At 33.1% G+C, this 17,575-nt stretch overlaps 1 protein-coding gene across 1 annotated transcript; it reads left to right on the top strand.

Annotated features, from left to right (window-relative positions):
• The first annotated feature begins 210 nt into the window (after positions 1–210).
• LOC123037547 lies at positions 211–1,853 on the top strand. Its single transcript, XM_044458789.1, has 6 exons — positions 211–293; positions 765–818; positions 976–1,044; positions 1,166–1,270; positions 1,511–1,579; positions 1,767–1,853. Exons 1-6 carry the CDS (start codon positions 227–229, stop codon positions 1,835–1,837), a joined length of 435 nt encoding a protein of 144 aa, XP_044314724.1. The 5' UTR covers positions 211–226; the 3' UTR covers positions 1,838–1,853.
• Positions 1,854–17,575: the final 15,722 nt, after the last annotated feature.

Raw genomic sequence — 17,575 nt, 5'->3', positions numbered from 1 at the left:
AACACGGTGCAACAACTTTTTCGATGTTGCAAATTTTAGCGGCAGTGTGCAATCATTAATTAACAAAAAACGCGCTGCGTTATTGAAAGTAGTATTAGTGTGAATGGGATATTATTGTATATACAAACAAATTATCGAAAGTTTCTCGGACCGGAAAGTACAATGTACATACTCATATATGCACATATCGGATCTGCATTCTCTTGTTAACCGCCTAAGCTTCAAAATGAGTCCCAAAAAGTTATTGCGTGTGCGCGTGAAGAATATTAAGAAAAAAGTTAAAGTGGCTGCAGGTAAGTAATATAAAGTCCAGTCTATATTTATTTTATGTGTCATAAACAAGGTTCTCAAAATAATTATCCAGTTAAATGGAAATAAGTGATCGGAATTAAGACAGTATTTAAATAACATGGCTAAAAAATAATCTATGCGTCAATTCTAAGATGTTCGAAGGGCTAATTAGAAAAAGTAGGACATATAAAATTTCCCTGGAACTGTCGCGCCAAAATGCATCCAAAGCCTTAATATTGTTTTTCACATAGCCAAAGGTTATTATATTTGACATTTTAACGGTCCGATCTGTATGATTTTTTTTTTGTAAGTGTTCATAAAACCGAATACTGCAAAAATTGAGAAGAAATGCGGGATAAACTATTTTATTTTGACTGTGTTTAAGATTCTTAAATTTAAACTAAGAATATCTAAGCACCAAGAAAATTTCAATAAGTTAAAACTAATATTTTAAATTTCGCATCTAAATCTAGAATCCACTGCTAAGAACGCAAAAGGCCCAGGCCCATACTCCGAGCTCTGTAAAAGTAAGTATTTTATACATTATTTGTTTAAATACCAACATTACCTACTAATAGCTGATTAGCTCATTGCCGAAGTTAGCTCTCTATATAACATATTTTCGGTTAATCTATTTTTAAACATAATATAACTCTACTAATTTATAGCACTTCCTTTTTACAGGTCAAAATTCAAACTCTACCGTTAAATATGAACCAAAAGCTACAGTTGGGAATATAGAACTCAGTGGAAGTAAGTATTAAACATACATTATTTTATTATTACCTCTCCTTTGCAAATATATTACGAGTTTGAGGTTTTATTGCCAATACAATAAGTAACTGTTCTGATATCTTAATTTTTGTTTTTGCAGATCCAATTTTAAATTCAACCGCTTTTGATGCAGATCCAGATTCAAACTCGAACGTTTTTGATGAACCAGAACCAGAACTAGTTGGAAATATCGAACACTGTGAAAGTAAGTATTTTATATATGCCTTACACAGAGAGTTTTTGTTTGAGTTTAGAATTTAACAAGGCACCGAATCAAAAACAAAAAATAGCTATTACCAAAACCGAAACCAAATTGAAATTTTGGTAACTTTAATCCCATTTAATTTTGATCCGATCAAATGTAATCGGAAATTTATATTTTATTTATTGTTTTTTTGCTATTTATTTAGTTACTGTTTTAATATATCAATTTTCTTTTTTGCAGATCCAGATTTAAGTTTAACCGTTTTTGATGAACCAGAAGCCACAGATGGGAATGTCGAACACTGTGATAGTAAGTATATAAGCCTTATAACAAAACTATTAATATATTTCTTTTAAAATATATTACACAAAGTTATTCAAAAACCAGAGTGTTTACCGAATTCAACTTAGTTGAAAAAAATATTTTTTTGTTGTAAAAGATTTTTTAAATTGTTAATTTAAAAACGGTACTTATATTAAATTTATTCTTTTTGCAGAACCAGATTTTGAATCCACACTTCCTGAAAACCCAGAATCTTCAAGTATAGAAAATTCTGCTAGTACGTAAAGCTATATTTGTCAATTATATTTTTATGTATATATGTTATATAACTAGTCTACATTTTTCTAATAGTACATGTCCTTAATAGATTGTAGAAAATGTCACGCTAATAATTCATACTAATTTATATTAATATTCTCCAAATCTTAAAAACAGCTTTGCTTTTGTTTTAGATCTTTTGAAATCCTGTTTGTCCCCTTCGAACGGGGATGTCAAAAAAACTTTTTTTCCACCTAATAAAATACACTAATATAAGTAAAACCCATATTTGGCTGGAACAAATTTATGTGACAACCCCGATACAGAGAAGCCACATAAATCTTTGTTTGAGTTATGTGGCACCTTTCAAATTAATAAAATTAAATTTTTAATTAGATTTCACAGATCCAACCTATATACTAAGTTCCACAAATCTCTCTTTAAATAATACCGCGGTATCTCAAAATTTTTCTTATAAGCCTGATGTTCCTTTATATGACGTAAGAGACTTGATTATTCCAACCAAAAAATTGATAGAAAAATCGAAAAAACATTTTTGTATGTTCTGTCAAAAACTGCAAACAAAATTTGCACGCCATTTGCAACTCGTTCATAAGAATGAGAGCTCAGTGAGGAAATTTAATTGTCTTCCAAAAAATGACAAAATAAGGAAACAATTAATTGATGAAATCAGAAAGAAAGGCGACTTCATGTTTAACACAGATAAACAGTTCAACAAAGGCATTTTGATTGTTCCTCGACAGAAACAAAAAAACTCAAAAAACCAAGCTGCTGATTTTGTTTGCTGCAAATTTTGTTGTGGGTTCTTTCCAAAGAACACTTTGCGCAGCCATGTAAAAAACTGCCCTGGTAGTAGTCACAAAAAAGGAACTCGTGATTTACTTAAGAATGGTCGTGCCAAAACAGGATTTGTCCATCACTCTGCTGTCGATGTTCTACGGGAAAAAGTATTGCCGGTGTTAAATGATGACGAAATTTCACGAAACCTACTTTACGATGAGCTTATAATATTATATGCAAATGAACAATGCTTCCGCCACAATGAACTTCAATATGACATGATTAGAGCGAATATAAGGTTGCTTAGCAGATTGGTTATGGAATTAAAGAAAAATTCTGAAGACATTCGAGAGCTCAAAGACGCCATTGCACCGAAACATTTAGACGTTCTTGTATGCTGCATTCGTTCTGTTGCGAAATGGGATTCAACCACTCAATTTTTTAAAACGCCTTCGGTAGCGACTAACCTCACCGCGTTAATAAAAAAATGCGCCTACAGACTACTGGCACAAAGCATAAAAACACAGAATGACGATCAAAAAAAATCAGTAAAAGATTTTTTAGTTTTATGGGAAACTGAAATTCCGATTTTTATAAACAAAAAAGCTTGTGAGGATCAGTCGAAAATCAAACGTTCAGCACGAACCATTCTTCCATGTAAGGAAGATATTAAAAAGCTTTTTGATTATGTCAGAAACAACTCAGAAAAAGCTCTTCACGTATTAAAAAATAAATTTGATTTAAATGCCTGGAACTCTTTGATTCAAAGTACACTTATCGCCCTGCAAATTTTTAATCGACGACGAGCTGGTGAAATTGAACGACTCACTATTGAGAATTATAACACTGGCCACGCCATTGAGGAAAATATGGACCTTGAAAATTTCGCATCCCTATCAAAGGAATCACAAGAGATTGCCAATAAATATACAAGACTAACAATTCGCGGAAAGCTGAATAGAACGGTTCCAGTGCTTCTTACGCCTTTTGATAAATTTTGTATAGAGACTATTTTAAAGTATAGAAAAAAGGCTGGCGTAAAAGAAACAAACATCTATATATTCAGCGTTGCCCATTGTAAGCCCTTAGCAAAACCTTATGTAAGGGCGTGTCCCATTTTAAAAATGTTTGCGGAAAGGTGTGGAGCTAGATGTCCAATGGCTTTAAGAGGTACTATGCTCAGAAAACATTTAGCTACGTATACCTCTCTGTTAAATGTAGAAGATATGCAAATAGACAGACTTGCAAACTTTATGGGACACCACAAGGATATACACAAGAGCATATACCGCATACCTGTATCAGTAGCAGAAATTACAGAGGTGTCAAAAATGCTAATGGCAGCTTTGGGAAACGACGATCCAGAGGATGAATCTATTCCTGTTCCGTTAACAAATAGTGAGTAATGTTAATGGGTGCCAGTGGCTTACATATTTATTAACATTTATGATCATAACTTCTTTTTAACGGTGATAATTGTTTGTGGTTGATCTGGCTCTAATCAAGAACAATATCTTGCAATACAATTTTTTGTGCAACAAAAAAAATGTGATTTATGTTAAGACTAAAATTAATTAATTATTTACAAGAATAAAGCACATATTTTTTGACCAGTATGTTCGAGTATAAAGAATGAAATTAATTATTTACTTTAAATATAATCTATGTAAAAATTAATTTATTAAAATAAGAATTATTTTGTATTATGTTTTTTGTAAGCACTATAAATATAGTTGTTTATATTTTGTAGATGATTTCGAACGGTTGAATCAATTATACAAAAAAAATAAAAAAAATAAATGGGGATGATGTTTTTTTTTTTTTAAAAAATTAAAAAAAAAAAAAAATTTTTTTTATTTTTATTTTAATTTTTTTTAATATTTATTTTAATTAATTATTTTTTATATTTTTTATTTTTTTTTAAAAATTTATAAAAATTTTTTAATATTTTTTTTTTATTTTTTTTTTTTTTTTATTATTCAAAAAAAAGGGGGAATTGTTAAAATTAAAGACTTGTCCATCGTTTTTGGGTCCAGCTAACAATTTTAAATTTAATTCTTTTAAAAAAATTTTGTTGTTTTTTTTTGTAATAACCCCCTTTTTAAGAAAAGAACCCCCCAAAAGATAATTTTTTTTTTACAAACAAAGAAAAGGGAAGGGGGGAAAAAGGGGGTTTCTTTTAAAAAAAAAAATATAAACTTTAAGTTACATTATAAAGAATGTTATTCATGAATGTTATTTTTATTTTTATGATTTAAAAACTTAATAAATTGTGCGGCGGTGATCTTGATTTCATTTTTCAAAATAAAAACTTAACGAGGACGGAAGCTAACTTCGGCAAGCCGAAGTTTTAATACCCTTGCAGACTTTGACGAAATTGCTAAAAGTGAAAAAGTAGCGAAAGGAATAAGGTATACATAAGTAAACTAGATTTGCATCGTTTCAAGTCAATTGCTTTTATACTGCAAAAATGTCATATACAAAAGGGATACTTTCGCAGCCTTTAACAATTTTTCCTATCTCCTTTAAGATATAGACTTCCGAGCGGCAAGCGCTTTTACCCTAATCAAGATATGCGTAAATAAATAAGAATTGGAAAATTTTATGTTAGTAGCTTACACACTGCGCGAAATATTCTGATAATCATCAAATTTGGACCGATTTCACCCTATTGTTCCTATGGGAGCTATAGGATATAGACGTCCGATCGGCACGCGCTTTCACCTTGATCAATGTATGCATAAAAAAATAGGATTTGGAAAGATTCATGTCAATAGCTTGTATACTGCGTGAAATATCCTAAAAATCATTAAATTTTAACCGATTTTACCCTTTTGTTCCTATGGGAGCTATAGGATATAGACGTCCGATCGTCACGCGCTTTTACTCTGATCAAGGTACGCATAAAAAAATAAGATTTGGAAAGATTTATGTCAATAGCTTTTACACTGCGCGAAATATCTTCCATTCTTGCAAGTTATATCCGATTGTTCCTATGGGAGCTATAGGATATAGACATCCGATCGGGTTTTCAAACTTGATCTGCGTACACTTGTTTTAGGACGACTGTGAAAGTTTCAGATCGCTAGCTTTTAAACTGAGCTCGCAAACGGTATTGAAACAGACGGACAGACGGCCAGACGGACGGACGGACAGACGGACAGACGGACATGGCTATATCGACTCCCCTATTGATCCTGATCAAGAATATATATACTTTATAGGGTCGGAAACGTCTCCTTCACTGCGTTACAAACTTCTGACCAAAATTATAATACCCCCTGCAAGGGTATAAAAATTAAAAACTTAAAACTAAATTTAACTTAACAATAAATTAACAATAAATTAAAATTAAATTATACCAGCAACACACACGAATAAACCCCGTCAAAGCGTTCAAGCCGTTGAGCTTTGTGAAAAGGGCAGGGGGGCAGTCATCATCTCTATATATAAAACTGTTCATTGAAAACCAAGAATCAACGCACAGCCTAAACCAATTTCTATAAAAAAAAATCTGAACGCTAAACGCGTTAATCAATCGATGCGATTTTTGGCCAAAATTTAGTCCTCTACATAATAAAGATTCCATTTAATTTAATATTCGATATTTTAATGTTTACTATTTTTTATCGATCTTTGAAAATCTAAGAATCTTCCTCATTTTTTCCAAACGGCAAAAAAACACTGATCTAAGTCAATTAGCAATATGAAAATTAATCGAGGGAATCCTGATGCATTAAGGATTCATATGGTGGTTTTACTGAAGCTCTAGATCAATTCTAAAAAAAGTTACATTAGCCTAAAGTAGGAATAATAATTCCAACAAATTATACACAAGCATTGAACACCGAATGCATTCTCTCGCACTGTCTCACTCTCTCTCTCTCTCTCTCTGATTCTGTGTAGTACAATAATTGTGCGGCGGCTGATCTTGATTTCTTTTTAAAACTTAAAATTAAAAACTTAACTGAATTAAACTTAACAATAAATTAACAATAAATTAAAATTAAATTATACCAGCAACACACACGAATAAACCCCGTCAAAGCGTTCAAGCCGCTGGGCTTTGTGAAAAGGGCAGGGGGCAGTCGTCATCTCTATATATAAAGCTATCAGTAAAAAAACTGGGAATCAACGCACTGCCAAAACCACTGGTTAACAATATTAATATGCATTTTTATTACATTCTAATAACTTTAAACTGATTTGCTAAGATTTATTGGGGCTCCCCAAGTGGCCCCAATCGATTCCAATTGGAAAAAAGGTCAATTTTCCTTTCAAAAATTCTGGACGCTAAACCGTTTTAGCAATCGAATCCGTGTTTTCGCCTAAAAAAGGTTAAGACATTATAAATGTTTAAAAAATTTGACCGCTTAGATTTAAGGCTTTTTACTATTTTTAACACCCGTTCTGAAATTACAATTTAGCCAAAAATATCTTCAAACTTCGAAAAATGGCACTTCTAAACTGAGTATCAAAAATTCCTTCGGTGAAGTTTTTCCTTAAGCTTTAACGATTCATTTGATGGTTTCACCAAAGCTCTAGCTATCTTCTAAACAAAGAAACTAAGCAAAAAGTCGATCTTTTATCGAATTTAAGTGTCTCCATAAGCATCATACGTTTTCTGCCTGTATATTGCTATCTCTCTCTGCATTTTCATACAAATTGTCAACAAATGATTCCATCTCCCTCCCTCTCTCTCTGCCTTGCATTTCCGTACGCTTCCTTAAAAATATAAAATGAGCTTTAATACGGTTTTAATATCTGTAGACATTAGTTTATAGTTATTGGTGACCCAAAAGATTGCAAAGACTTCAAAATGGTCATTAACGCTGATAAAAAGCCAGCAAATGCTCATAGAGGTCGTTATAATGCACCTCAAACAAATGAAGTGGGTTTGGTATTAGTTGATCAACAATTTCCAAGTCGGGACATTTTTATTGAGAGTCATAATAGCAAAGTGAACTTTACCGATCTTATGACTGTCTACAATATCCATTAATTTTTTGCCACGGATATGATGGATATTCCATAAATATTCCCCAACGGGATCCGTTAACAAAAAATTATCTAAAGAAGACTGTATCTGCATTAAGCTTTTACAGTTATCGAATAATTCTTAGGGAGACTGAAGTCAATCACTTGCATTATTATAGAGCTCTGTTTAATCAATTTTTGGTTGATATGAGTGCAAAAATGGAAACAGAACGGTTTAATTATATTCGAGCAAATCAAAAAAGTTGGGAGCAGAAAGTTACATATGTATGTACATCTTCAAGACGCTATAGGTAGGGGAGATGCAGATATGACTCAACTTGGTCAGATGGTGATTTTACCTTCCACTTTTACAGGCTCTCCTCGATATATGCATGAAAAGACCCAGGATGCTATGACTTATGTTCGACATAATGGCCGACCTGATATTTTAATAACATTTACCTGTAACCCTAAATGGGAGGAAATAACGAATGAGTTGTTTCCAGGCCAAAAACCTCAGAATCGTCATGACCTGATATCTCGAGTCTTTCATTTAAAAGTTAAAACATAAAGTAGGAATAATAATTCCAACAAATTATACACAAGCATTGAACACCGAATGCATTCTCTCGCACTGTCTCGCTCTCTCTCTCTCTCTGACTCTGTGTAGTACAATAATTGTGCGGCGGCTGATCTTGATTTCTTTTTAAAACTTAAAATTAAAAACTTAAAACTGAATTAAAATTAACAATAAATTAAAATTAAATTATACCAGCAACACACACGAATAAACCCCGTCAAAGCGTTCAAGCCGTTGGGCTTTGTGAAAAGGGCAGGGGGGCAGTCATCCCTAAAGATTATAAAATGAAAGACCGATTTTTAAGGGGATACGGCCACAGCCCAAACCGTAAGAGCAAGAGCAGCCAAATTTTTTCACAGTATTCCATTGGGGGCGTGGGCGCCCACTAAGATGCTATATGTCCCCCCAGTGGCCCCAAACAGCTCCAACATCCATTATTCTGAGCAAAAAAAAGTTGATGTATTTAAGCTTAACTTCTAAACTGGTTGGAATTTCGATATTTGGTTTTTTCCGAATTTTAGGTTTTGAAAAGGCCTAATTAGAAATCTAAAAGAAATTTTGATATCCCCCATAATTTGGGGGCTACATTTAAAATTAACTTTTCGATTTAAAAAATCTAAACCGCTGCTCCGATCAAGATGATTTTTCGCTCAATAGTTATTCTATGGCCCAAATGCTTAAGTTTAATTTTTCAAGTTTTTAACATTTTTTTAAGTATTTTTAACGAAATTATTTAGATTTTCTAAGTCATTGCGTTGTATTTTGCGGGAGCCTGTCGAGAGAACGAAACCCAGAAGCCAAGAGAGCGACGGCCGAGAGAGCAACAGCCAAGAAAACTGATGAGGGGGAGGGGTAGTGCAGCAGGGAAAGGGGAGGGGAAAGAGGCAATTTAAGTTAAATTTGTTTAGGAATTTAAAAACTTAAACTGCTGCTCCGATCAATATGATTTTCGATCAATAGTCAGTCCTGTGGATCAAATGCTTAGGTTTTATTTTTCATTTTGTAGCAGAAGTAAGAGCCTTATTTAATTTCCACCATGGAAGAAAATAGAAAATTATTACAAATTCTGTAAGCAAAGCCAAAATGTTTCCAAGTTAATCTTAAGATTCGAACTTTTGACCAAATACGTATGTACATATGTATATTTGGATATGTTTTGATTTGCTTATATGTACAATACATGTACATACATACAATGTGTGTGTATGTTTCTATTCGAAATAATAATGTGCTTAAATACAAATAAAATATTTATTATACCCGTTTAAAAAACCCAGAGCCAAGAGAGCGACGGCCGAGAGCAACAGCCAAGAAAACTGATGAGGGGAGGGTAGTGCTGCAAAGAAAGGGGAGGGGAAAGAGGCAATTTAAGTTAAATTTGTTTAGGAATTTAAAAACTTAAACTGCTGCTCCGATCAATATGATTTTCGATCAATAGTCAGTCCTGTGGATCAAATGCTTAGGTTTTATTTTTCATTTTGTAGCAGAAGTAAGAGCCTTATTTAATTTCCACCATGGAAGAAAATAGAAAATTACTACAAATTCTGTAAGCAAAGCCAAAATGTTTCCAAGTTAATCTTAAGATTCGAACTTTTGACCAAATACGTATGTACATATGTATATTTGGATATGTTTTGATTTGCTTATATGTACAATACATGTACATACATACAATGTGTGTATGTTTCTATTCGAAAGTAGATAATGTGCTTAAATACAAATAAAATGATTTATTATACCCGTTTATCGATCAAATGTGGAATCTGAAAATAATACGTTACTTTGCTGTTTTTGTATTGGATGCCAATCTTTTACTGTGTGTACAAAGGTTTTCGTTTCATTCAAAACAAGAAATTTGAAAACAACAAATTCCAATTTACAAACAAGTATACATATTTGTGCGCAAATTAAAATTGCATTGATAACATTGTAACTGATAAAAAGTATACAAGCTCACGACTTTTACTTGGATCACTTTCATCCCTAAAGATTATAAAATGAAAGACCGATTTTTAAGGGGATACGGCCACAGCCCAAACCGTAAGAGCAAGAGCAGCCAAATTTTTCACAGTATTCCATTGGGGGCGTGGGCGCCCACTAAGATCCGATATGTCCCCCCAGTGGCCCCAAACAGCTCCAACATCCATTATTCTGAGCAAAAAAAGTTGATGTATTTAAGCTTAACTTCTAAACTGGTTGGAATTTCGATATTTGGTTTTTTCCGAATTTTAGGTTTTTAAAAGGCCTAATTAGAAATCTAAAAGAAATTTTGATATCCCCCATAATTTGGGGGCTACATTTAAAATTAACTTTTCGATTTAAAAAATCTAAACCGCTGCTCCGATCAAGATGATTTTTCGCTCAATAGTTATTCTATGGCCCAAATGCTTAAGTTTAATTTTTCAAGTTTTTAACATTTTTTTAAGTATTTTTAACGAATTTATTTAGATTTTCTAAGTCATTGCGTTGTATTTTGCGGGAGCCTGTCGAGAGAACGAAACCCAGAAGCCAAGAGAGCGACGGCCGAGAGAGCAACAGCCAAGAAAACTGATGAGGGGAGGGGTAGTGCTGCAGGGAAAGGGGAGGGGAAAGAAGCAATTTAAGTTAAATTTGTTTAGGATTTTAAAAACTTAAACTGCTGCTCCGATCAATATGATTTTCGATCAATAGTCAGTCCTGTGGATCAAATGCTTAGGTTTTATTTTTCATTTTGTAGCAGAAGTAAGAGCCTTATTTAATTTCCACCATGGAAGAAAATAGAAAATTACTACAAATTCTGTAAGCAAAGCCAAAATGTTTCCAAGTTAAATATTAATCTTAAGATTCGAACTTTTGACCAAATACGTATGTACATATGTATATTTGGATATGTTTTGATTTGCTTATATGTACAATACATGTACATACATACAATGTGTGTATGTTTCTATTCGAAAGTAGATAATGTGCTTAAATACAAATAAAATGATTTATTATACCCGTTTATCGATCAAATGTGGAATCTGAAAATAATACGTTACTTTGCTGTTTTTGTATTGGATGCCAATCTTTTACTGTGTGTACAAAGGTTTTCGTTTCATTCAAAACAAGAAATTTGAAAACAACAAATTCCAATTTACAAACAAGTATACATATTTGTGCGCAAATTAAAATTGCATTGATAACATTGTAACTGATAAAAAGTATACAAGCTCACGACTTTTACTTGGATCACTTTCATCCCTAAAGATTATAAAATGAAAGACCGATTTTTAAGGGGATACGGCCACAGCCCAAACCGTAAGAGCAAGAGCAGCCAAATTTTTTCACAGTATTCCATTGGGGGCGTGGGCGCCCACTAAGATCCGATATGTCCCCCCAGTGGCCCCAAACAGCTCCAACATCCATTATTCTGAGCAAAAAAAGTTGATGTATTTAAGCTTAACTTCTAAACTGGTTGGAATTTCGATATTTGGTTTTTTCCGAATTTTAGGTTTTGAAAAGGCCTAATTAGAAATCTAAAAGAAATTTTGATATCCCCCATAATTTGGGGGCTACATTTAAAATTAACTTTTCGATTTAAAAAATCTAAACCGCTGCTCCGATCAAGATGATTTTTCGCTCAATAGTTATTCTATGGCCCAAATGCTTAAGTTTAATTTTTCAAGTTTTTAACATTTTTTTAAGTATTTTTAACGAATTTATTTAGATTTTCTAAGTCATTGCGTTGTATTTTGCGGGAGCCTGTCGAGAGAACGAAACCCAGAAGCCAAGAGAGCGACGGCCGAGAGAGCAACAGCCAAGAAAACTGATGAGGGGGAGGGGTAGTGCTGCAGGGAAAGGGGGAGGGGAAAGAGGCAATTTAAGTTAAATTTGTTTAGGATTTTAAAAACTTAAACTGCTGCTCCGATCAATATGATTTTCGATCAATAGTCAGTCCTGTGGATCAAATGCTTAGGTTTTATTTTTCATTTTGTAGCAGAAGTAAGAGCCTTATTTAATTTCCACCATGGAAGAAAATAGAAAATTACTACAAATTCTGTAAGCAAAGCCAAAATGTTTCCAAGTTAAATATTAATCTTAAGATTCGAACTTTTGACCAAATACGTATGTACATATGTATATTTGGATATGTTTTGATTTGCTTATATGTACAATACATGTACATACATACAATGTGTGTATGTTTCTATTCGAAAGTAGATAATGTGCTTAAATACAAATAAAATGATTTATTATACCCGTTTATCGATCAAATGTGGAATCTGAAAATAATACGTTACTTTGCTGTTTTTGTATTGGATGCCAATCTTTTACTGTGTGTACAAAGGTTTTCGTTTCATTCAAAACAAGAAATTTGAAAACAACAAATTCCAATTTACAAACAAGTATACATATTTGTGCGCAAATTAAAATTGCATTGATAACATTGTAACTGATAAAAAGTATACAAGCTCACGACTTTTACTTGGATCACTTTCATCCCTAAAGATTATAAAATGAAAGACCGATTTTTAAGGGGATACGGCCACAGCCCAAACCGTAAGAGCAAGAGCAGCCAAATTTTTTCACAGTATTCCATTGGGGGCGTGGGCGCCCACTAAGATCCGATATGTCCCCCCAGTGGCCCCAAACAGCTCCAACATCCATTATTCTGAGCAAAAAAAGTTGATGTATTTAAGCTTAACTTCTAAACTGGTTGGAATTTCGATATTTGGTTTTTTCCGAATTTTAGGTTTTGAAAAGGCCTAATTAGAAATCTAAAAGAAATTTTGATATCCCCCATAATTTGGGGGCTACATTTAAAATTAACTTTTCGATTTAAAAAATCTAAACCGCTGCTCCGATCAAGATGATTTTTCGCTCAATAGTTATTCTATGGCCCAAATGCTTAAGTTTAATTTTTCAAGTTTTTAACATTTTTTTAAGTATTTTTAACGAATTTATTTAGATTTTCTAAGTCATTGCGTTGTATTTTGCGGGAGCCTGTCGAGAGAACGAAACCCAGAAGCCAAGAGAGCGACGGCCGAGAGAGCAACAGCCAAGAAAACTGATGAGGGGGAGGGGTAGTGCTGCAGGGAAAGGGGAGGGGAAAGAGGCAATTTAAGTTAAATTTGTTTAGGATTTTAAAAACTTAAACTGCTGCTCCGATCAATATGATTTTCGATCAATAGTCAGTCCTGTGGATCAAATGCTTAGGTTTTATTTTTCATTTTGTAGCAGAAGTAAGAGCCTTATTTAATTTCCACCATGGAAGAAAATAGAAAATTACTACAAATTCTGTAAGCAAAGCCAAAATGTTTCCAAGTTAAATATTAATCTTAAGATTCGAACTTTTGACCAAATACGTATGTACATATGTATATTTGGATATGTTTTGATTTGCTTATATGTACAATACATGTACATACATACAATGTGTGTGTATGTTTCTATTCGAAAGTAGATAATGTGCTTAAATACAAATAAAATGATTTATTATACCCGTTTATCGATCAAATGTGGAATCTGAAAATAATACGTTACTTTGCTGTTTTTGTATTGGATGCCAATCTTTTACTGTGTGTACCAAAGGTTTTCGTTTCATTCAAAACAAGAAATTTGAAAATAACAAATTCCCATTTACAAACAAGTATACATATTTGTGCGCAAATTAAAATTGCATTGATAACATTGTAACTGATAAAAAGTATACAAGCTCACGACTTTTACTTGGATCACTTTCATCCCTAAAGATTATAAAATGAAAGACCGATTTTTAAGGGGATACGGCCACAGCCCAAACCGTAAGAGCAAGAGCAGCCAAATTTTTCACAGTATTCCATTGGGGGCGTGGGCGCCCACTAAGATCCGATATGTCCCCCCAGTGGCCCCAAACAGCTCCAACATCCATTATTCTGAGCAAAAAAAAGTTGATGTATTTAAGCTTAACTTCTAAACTGGTTGGAATTTCGATATTTGGTTTTTTCCGAATTTTAGGTTTTGAAAAGGCCTAATTAGAAATCTAAAAGAAATTTTGATATCCCCCATAATTTGGGGGCTACATTTAAAATTAACTTTTCGATTTAAAAAATCTAAACCGCTGCTCCGATCAAGATGATTTTTCGCTCAATAGTTATTCTATGGCCCAAATGCTTAAGTTTAATTTTTCAAGTTTTTAACATTTTTTTAAGTATTTTTAACGAATTTATTTAGATTTTCTAAGTCATTGCGTTGTATTTTGCGGGAGCCTGTCGAGAGAACGAAACCCAGAAGCCAAGAGAGCGACGGCCGAGAGAGCAACAGCCAAGAAAACTGATGAGGGGGAGGGGTAGTGCTGCAGGGAAAGGGGAGGGGAAAGAGGCAATTTAAGTTAAATTTGTTTAGGATTTTAAAAACTTAAACTGCTGCTCCGATCAATATGATTTTCGATCAATAGTCAGTCCTGTGGATCAGGAGTAAGTGCCTTATTTAATTTCCACCATGGAAGAAAATAGAAAATTACTACAAATTCTGTAAGCAAAGCCAAAATGTTTCCAAGTTAAATATTAATCTTAAGATTCGAACTTTTGACCAAATACGTATGTACATATGTATATTTGGATATGTTTGGATTTGCTTATATGTACAATACATGTACATACATACAATGTGTGTATGTTTCTATTCGAAAGTAGATAATGTGCTTAAATACAAATAAAATGATTTATTATACCCGTTTATCGATCAAATGTGGAATCTGAAAACAATACGTTACTTTGCTGTTTTTGTATTGGATGCCAATCTTTTACTGTGTGTACAAAGGTTTTCGTTTCATTCAAAACAAGAAATTTGAAAACAACAAATTCCAATTTACAAACAAGTATACATATTTGTGCGCAAATTAAAATTGCATTGATAACATTGTAACTGATAAAAAGTATACAAGCTCACGACTTTTACTTGGATCACTTTCATCCCTAAAGATTATAAAATGAAAGACCGATTTTTAAGGGGATACGGCCACAGCCCAAACCGTAAGAGCAAGAGCAGCCAAATTTTTTCACAGTATTCCATTGGGGGCGTGGGCGCCCACTAAGATCCGATATGTCCCCCCAGTGGCCCCAAACAGCTCCAACATCCATTATTCTGAGCAAAAAAAAGTTGATGTATTTAAGCTTAACTTCTAAACTGGTTGGAATTTCGATATTTGGTTTTTTCCGAATTTTAGGTTTTGAAAAGGCCTAATTAGAAATCTAAAAGAAATTTTGATATCCCCCATAATTTGGGGGCTACATTTAAAATTAACTTTTCGATTTAAAAAATCTAAACCGCTGCTCCGATCAAGATGATTTTTCGCTCAATAGTTATTCTATGGCCCAAATGCTTAAGTTTAATTTTTCAAGTTTTTAACATTTTTTTAAGTATTTTTAACGAATTTATTTAGATTTTCTAAGTCATTGCGTTGTATTTTGCGGGAGCCTGTCGAGAGAACGAAACCCAGAAGCCAAGAGAGCGACGGCCGAGAGAGCAACAGCCAAGAAAACTGATGAGGGGGAGGGGTAGTGCTGCAGGGAAAGGGGGAGGGGAAAGAGGCAATTTAAGTTAAATTTGTTTAGGATTTTAAAAACTTAAACTGCTGCTCCGATCAATATGATTTTCGATCAATAGTCAGTCCTGTGGATCAAATGCTTAGGTTTTATTTTTCATTTTGTAGCAGAAGTAAGAGCCTTATTTAATTTCCACCATGGAAGAAAATAGAAAATTACTACAAATTCTGTAAGCAAAGCCAAAATGTTTCCAAGTTAAATATTAATCTTAAGATTCGAACTTTTGACCAAATACGTATGTACATATGTATATTTGGATATGTTTTGATTTGCTTATATGTACAATACATGTACATACATACAATGTGTGTATGTTTCTATTCGAAAGTAGATAATGTGCTTAAATACAAATAAAATGATTTATTATACCCGTTTATCGATCAAATGTGGAATCTGAAAATAATACGTTACTTTGCTGTTTTTGTATTGGATGCCAATCTTTTACTGTGTGTACCAAAGGTTTTCGTTTCATTCAAAACAAGAAATTTGAAAATAACAAATTCCAATTTACAAACAAGTATACATATTTGTGCGCAAATTAAAATTGCATTGATAGCATTGTAACTGATAAAAAGTATACAAGCTCACGACTTTTACTTGGATCACTTTCATCCCTAAAGATTATAAAATGAAAGACCGATTTTTAAGGGGATACGGCCACAGCCCAAACCGTAAGAGCAAGAGCAGCCAAATTTTTTCACAGTATTCCATTGGGGGCGTGGGCGCCCACTAAGATCCGATATGTCCCCCCAGTGGCCCCAAACAGCTCCAACATCCATTATTCTGAGCAAAAAAAGTTGATGTATTTAAGCTTAACTTCTAAACTGGTTGGAATTTCGATATTTGGTTTTTTCCGAATTTTAGGTTTTTAAAAGGCCTAATTAGAAATCTAAAAGAAATTTTGATATCCCCCATAATTTGGGGGCTACATTTAAAATTAACTTTTCGATTTAAAAAATCTAAACCGCTGCTCCGATCAAGATGATTTTTCGCTCAATAGTTATTCTATGGCCCAAATGCTTAAGTTTAATTTTTCAAGTTTTTAACATTTTTTTAAGTATTTTTAACGAATTTATTTAGATTTTCTAAGTCATTGCGTTGTATTTTGCGGGAGCCTGTCGAGAGAACGAAACCCAGAAGCCAAGAGAGCGACGGCCGAGAGAGCAACAGCCAAGAAAACTGATGAGGGGGAGGGGTAGTGCTGCAGGGAAAGGGGAGGGGAAAGAAGCAATTTAAGTTAAATTTGTTTAGGATTTTAAAAACTTAAACTGCTGCTCCGATCAATATGATTTTCGATCAATAGTCAGTCCTGTGGATCAAATGCTTAGGTTTTATTTTTCATTTTGTAGCAGAAGTAAGAGCCTTATTTAATTTCCACCATGGAAGAAAATAGAAAATTACTACAAATTCTGTAAGCAAAGCCAAAATGTTTCCAAGTTAAATATTAATCTTAAGATTCGAACTTTTGACCAAATACGTATGTACATATGTATATTTGGATATGTTTTGATTTGCTGATATGTACAATACATGTACATACATACAATGTGTGTGTATGTTTCTATTCGAAAGTAGATAATGTGCTTAAATACAAATAAAATGATTTATTATACCCGTTTATCGATCAAATGTGGAATCTGAAAATAATACGTTACTTTGCTGTTTTTGTATTGGATGCCAATCTTTTACTGTGTGTACCAAAGGTTTTCGTTTCATTCAAAACAAGAAATTTGAAAATAACAAATTCCCATTTACAAACATATTTGTGCGCAAATTAAAATTGCATTGATAGCATTGTAACTGATAAAAAGTATACAAGCTCACGACTTTTACTTGGATCACTTTCATTTATTATATAGC

This window comes from Drosophila rhopaloa, unplaced genomic scaffold, assembly GCF_018152115.1.
Source record: "Drosophila rhopaloa isolate 14029-0021.01 unplaced genomic scaffold, ASM1815211v1 contig_170, whole genome shotgun sequence".
NCBI classification, from domain to species: domain Eukaryota; kingdom Metazoa; phylum Arthropoda; class Insecta; order Diptera; family Drosophilidae; genus Drosophila; species Drosophila rhopaloa.
This window is presented reverse-complemented; position numbering and strand designations above follow the sequence as displayed.

What these genes read in the sequence shown, in the direction of transcription:
- LOC123037547 (XM_044458789.1), top strand. Translation starts at nt 227, where the DNA reads ATGAGTCCCAAAAAGTTATTGCGTGTGCGCGTGAAGAATATTAAGAAA. An exon ending in AAAAGTTAAAGTGGCTGCAG is followed by an intron (nt 294 to 764) that starts GTAAGTAATATA and finishes ATCTAAATCTAG; the next exon opens with AATCCACTGCTAAGAACGCA. An exon ending in AAATATCGAACACTGTGAAA is followed by an intron (nt 1,271 to 1,510) that starts GTAAGTATTTTA and finishes TCTTTTTTGCAG; the next exon opens with ATCCAGATTTAAGTTTAACC.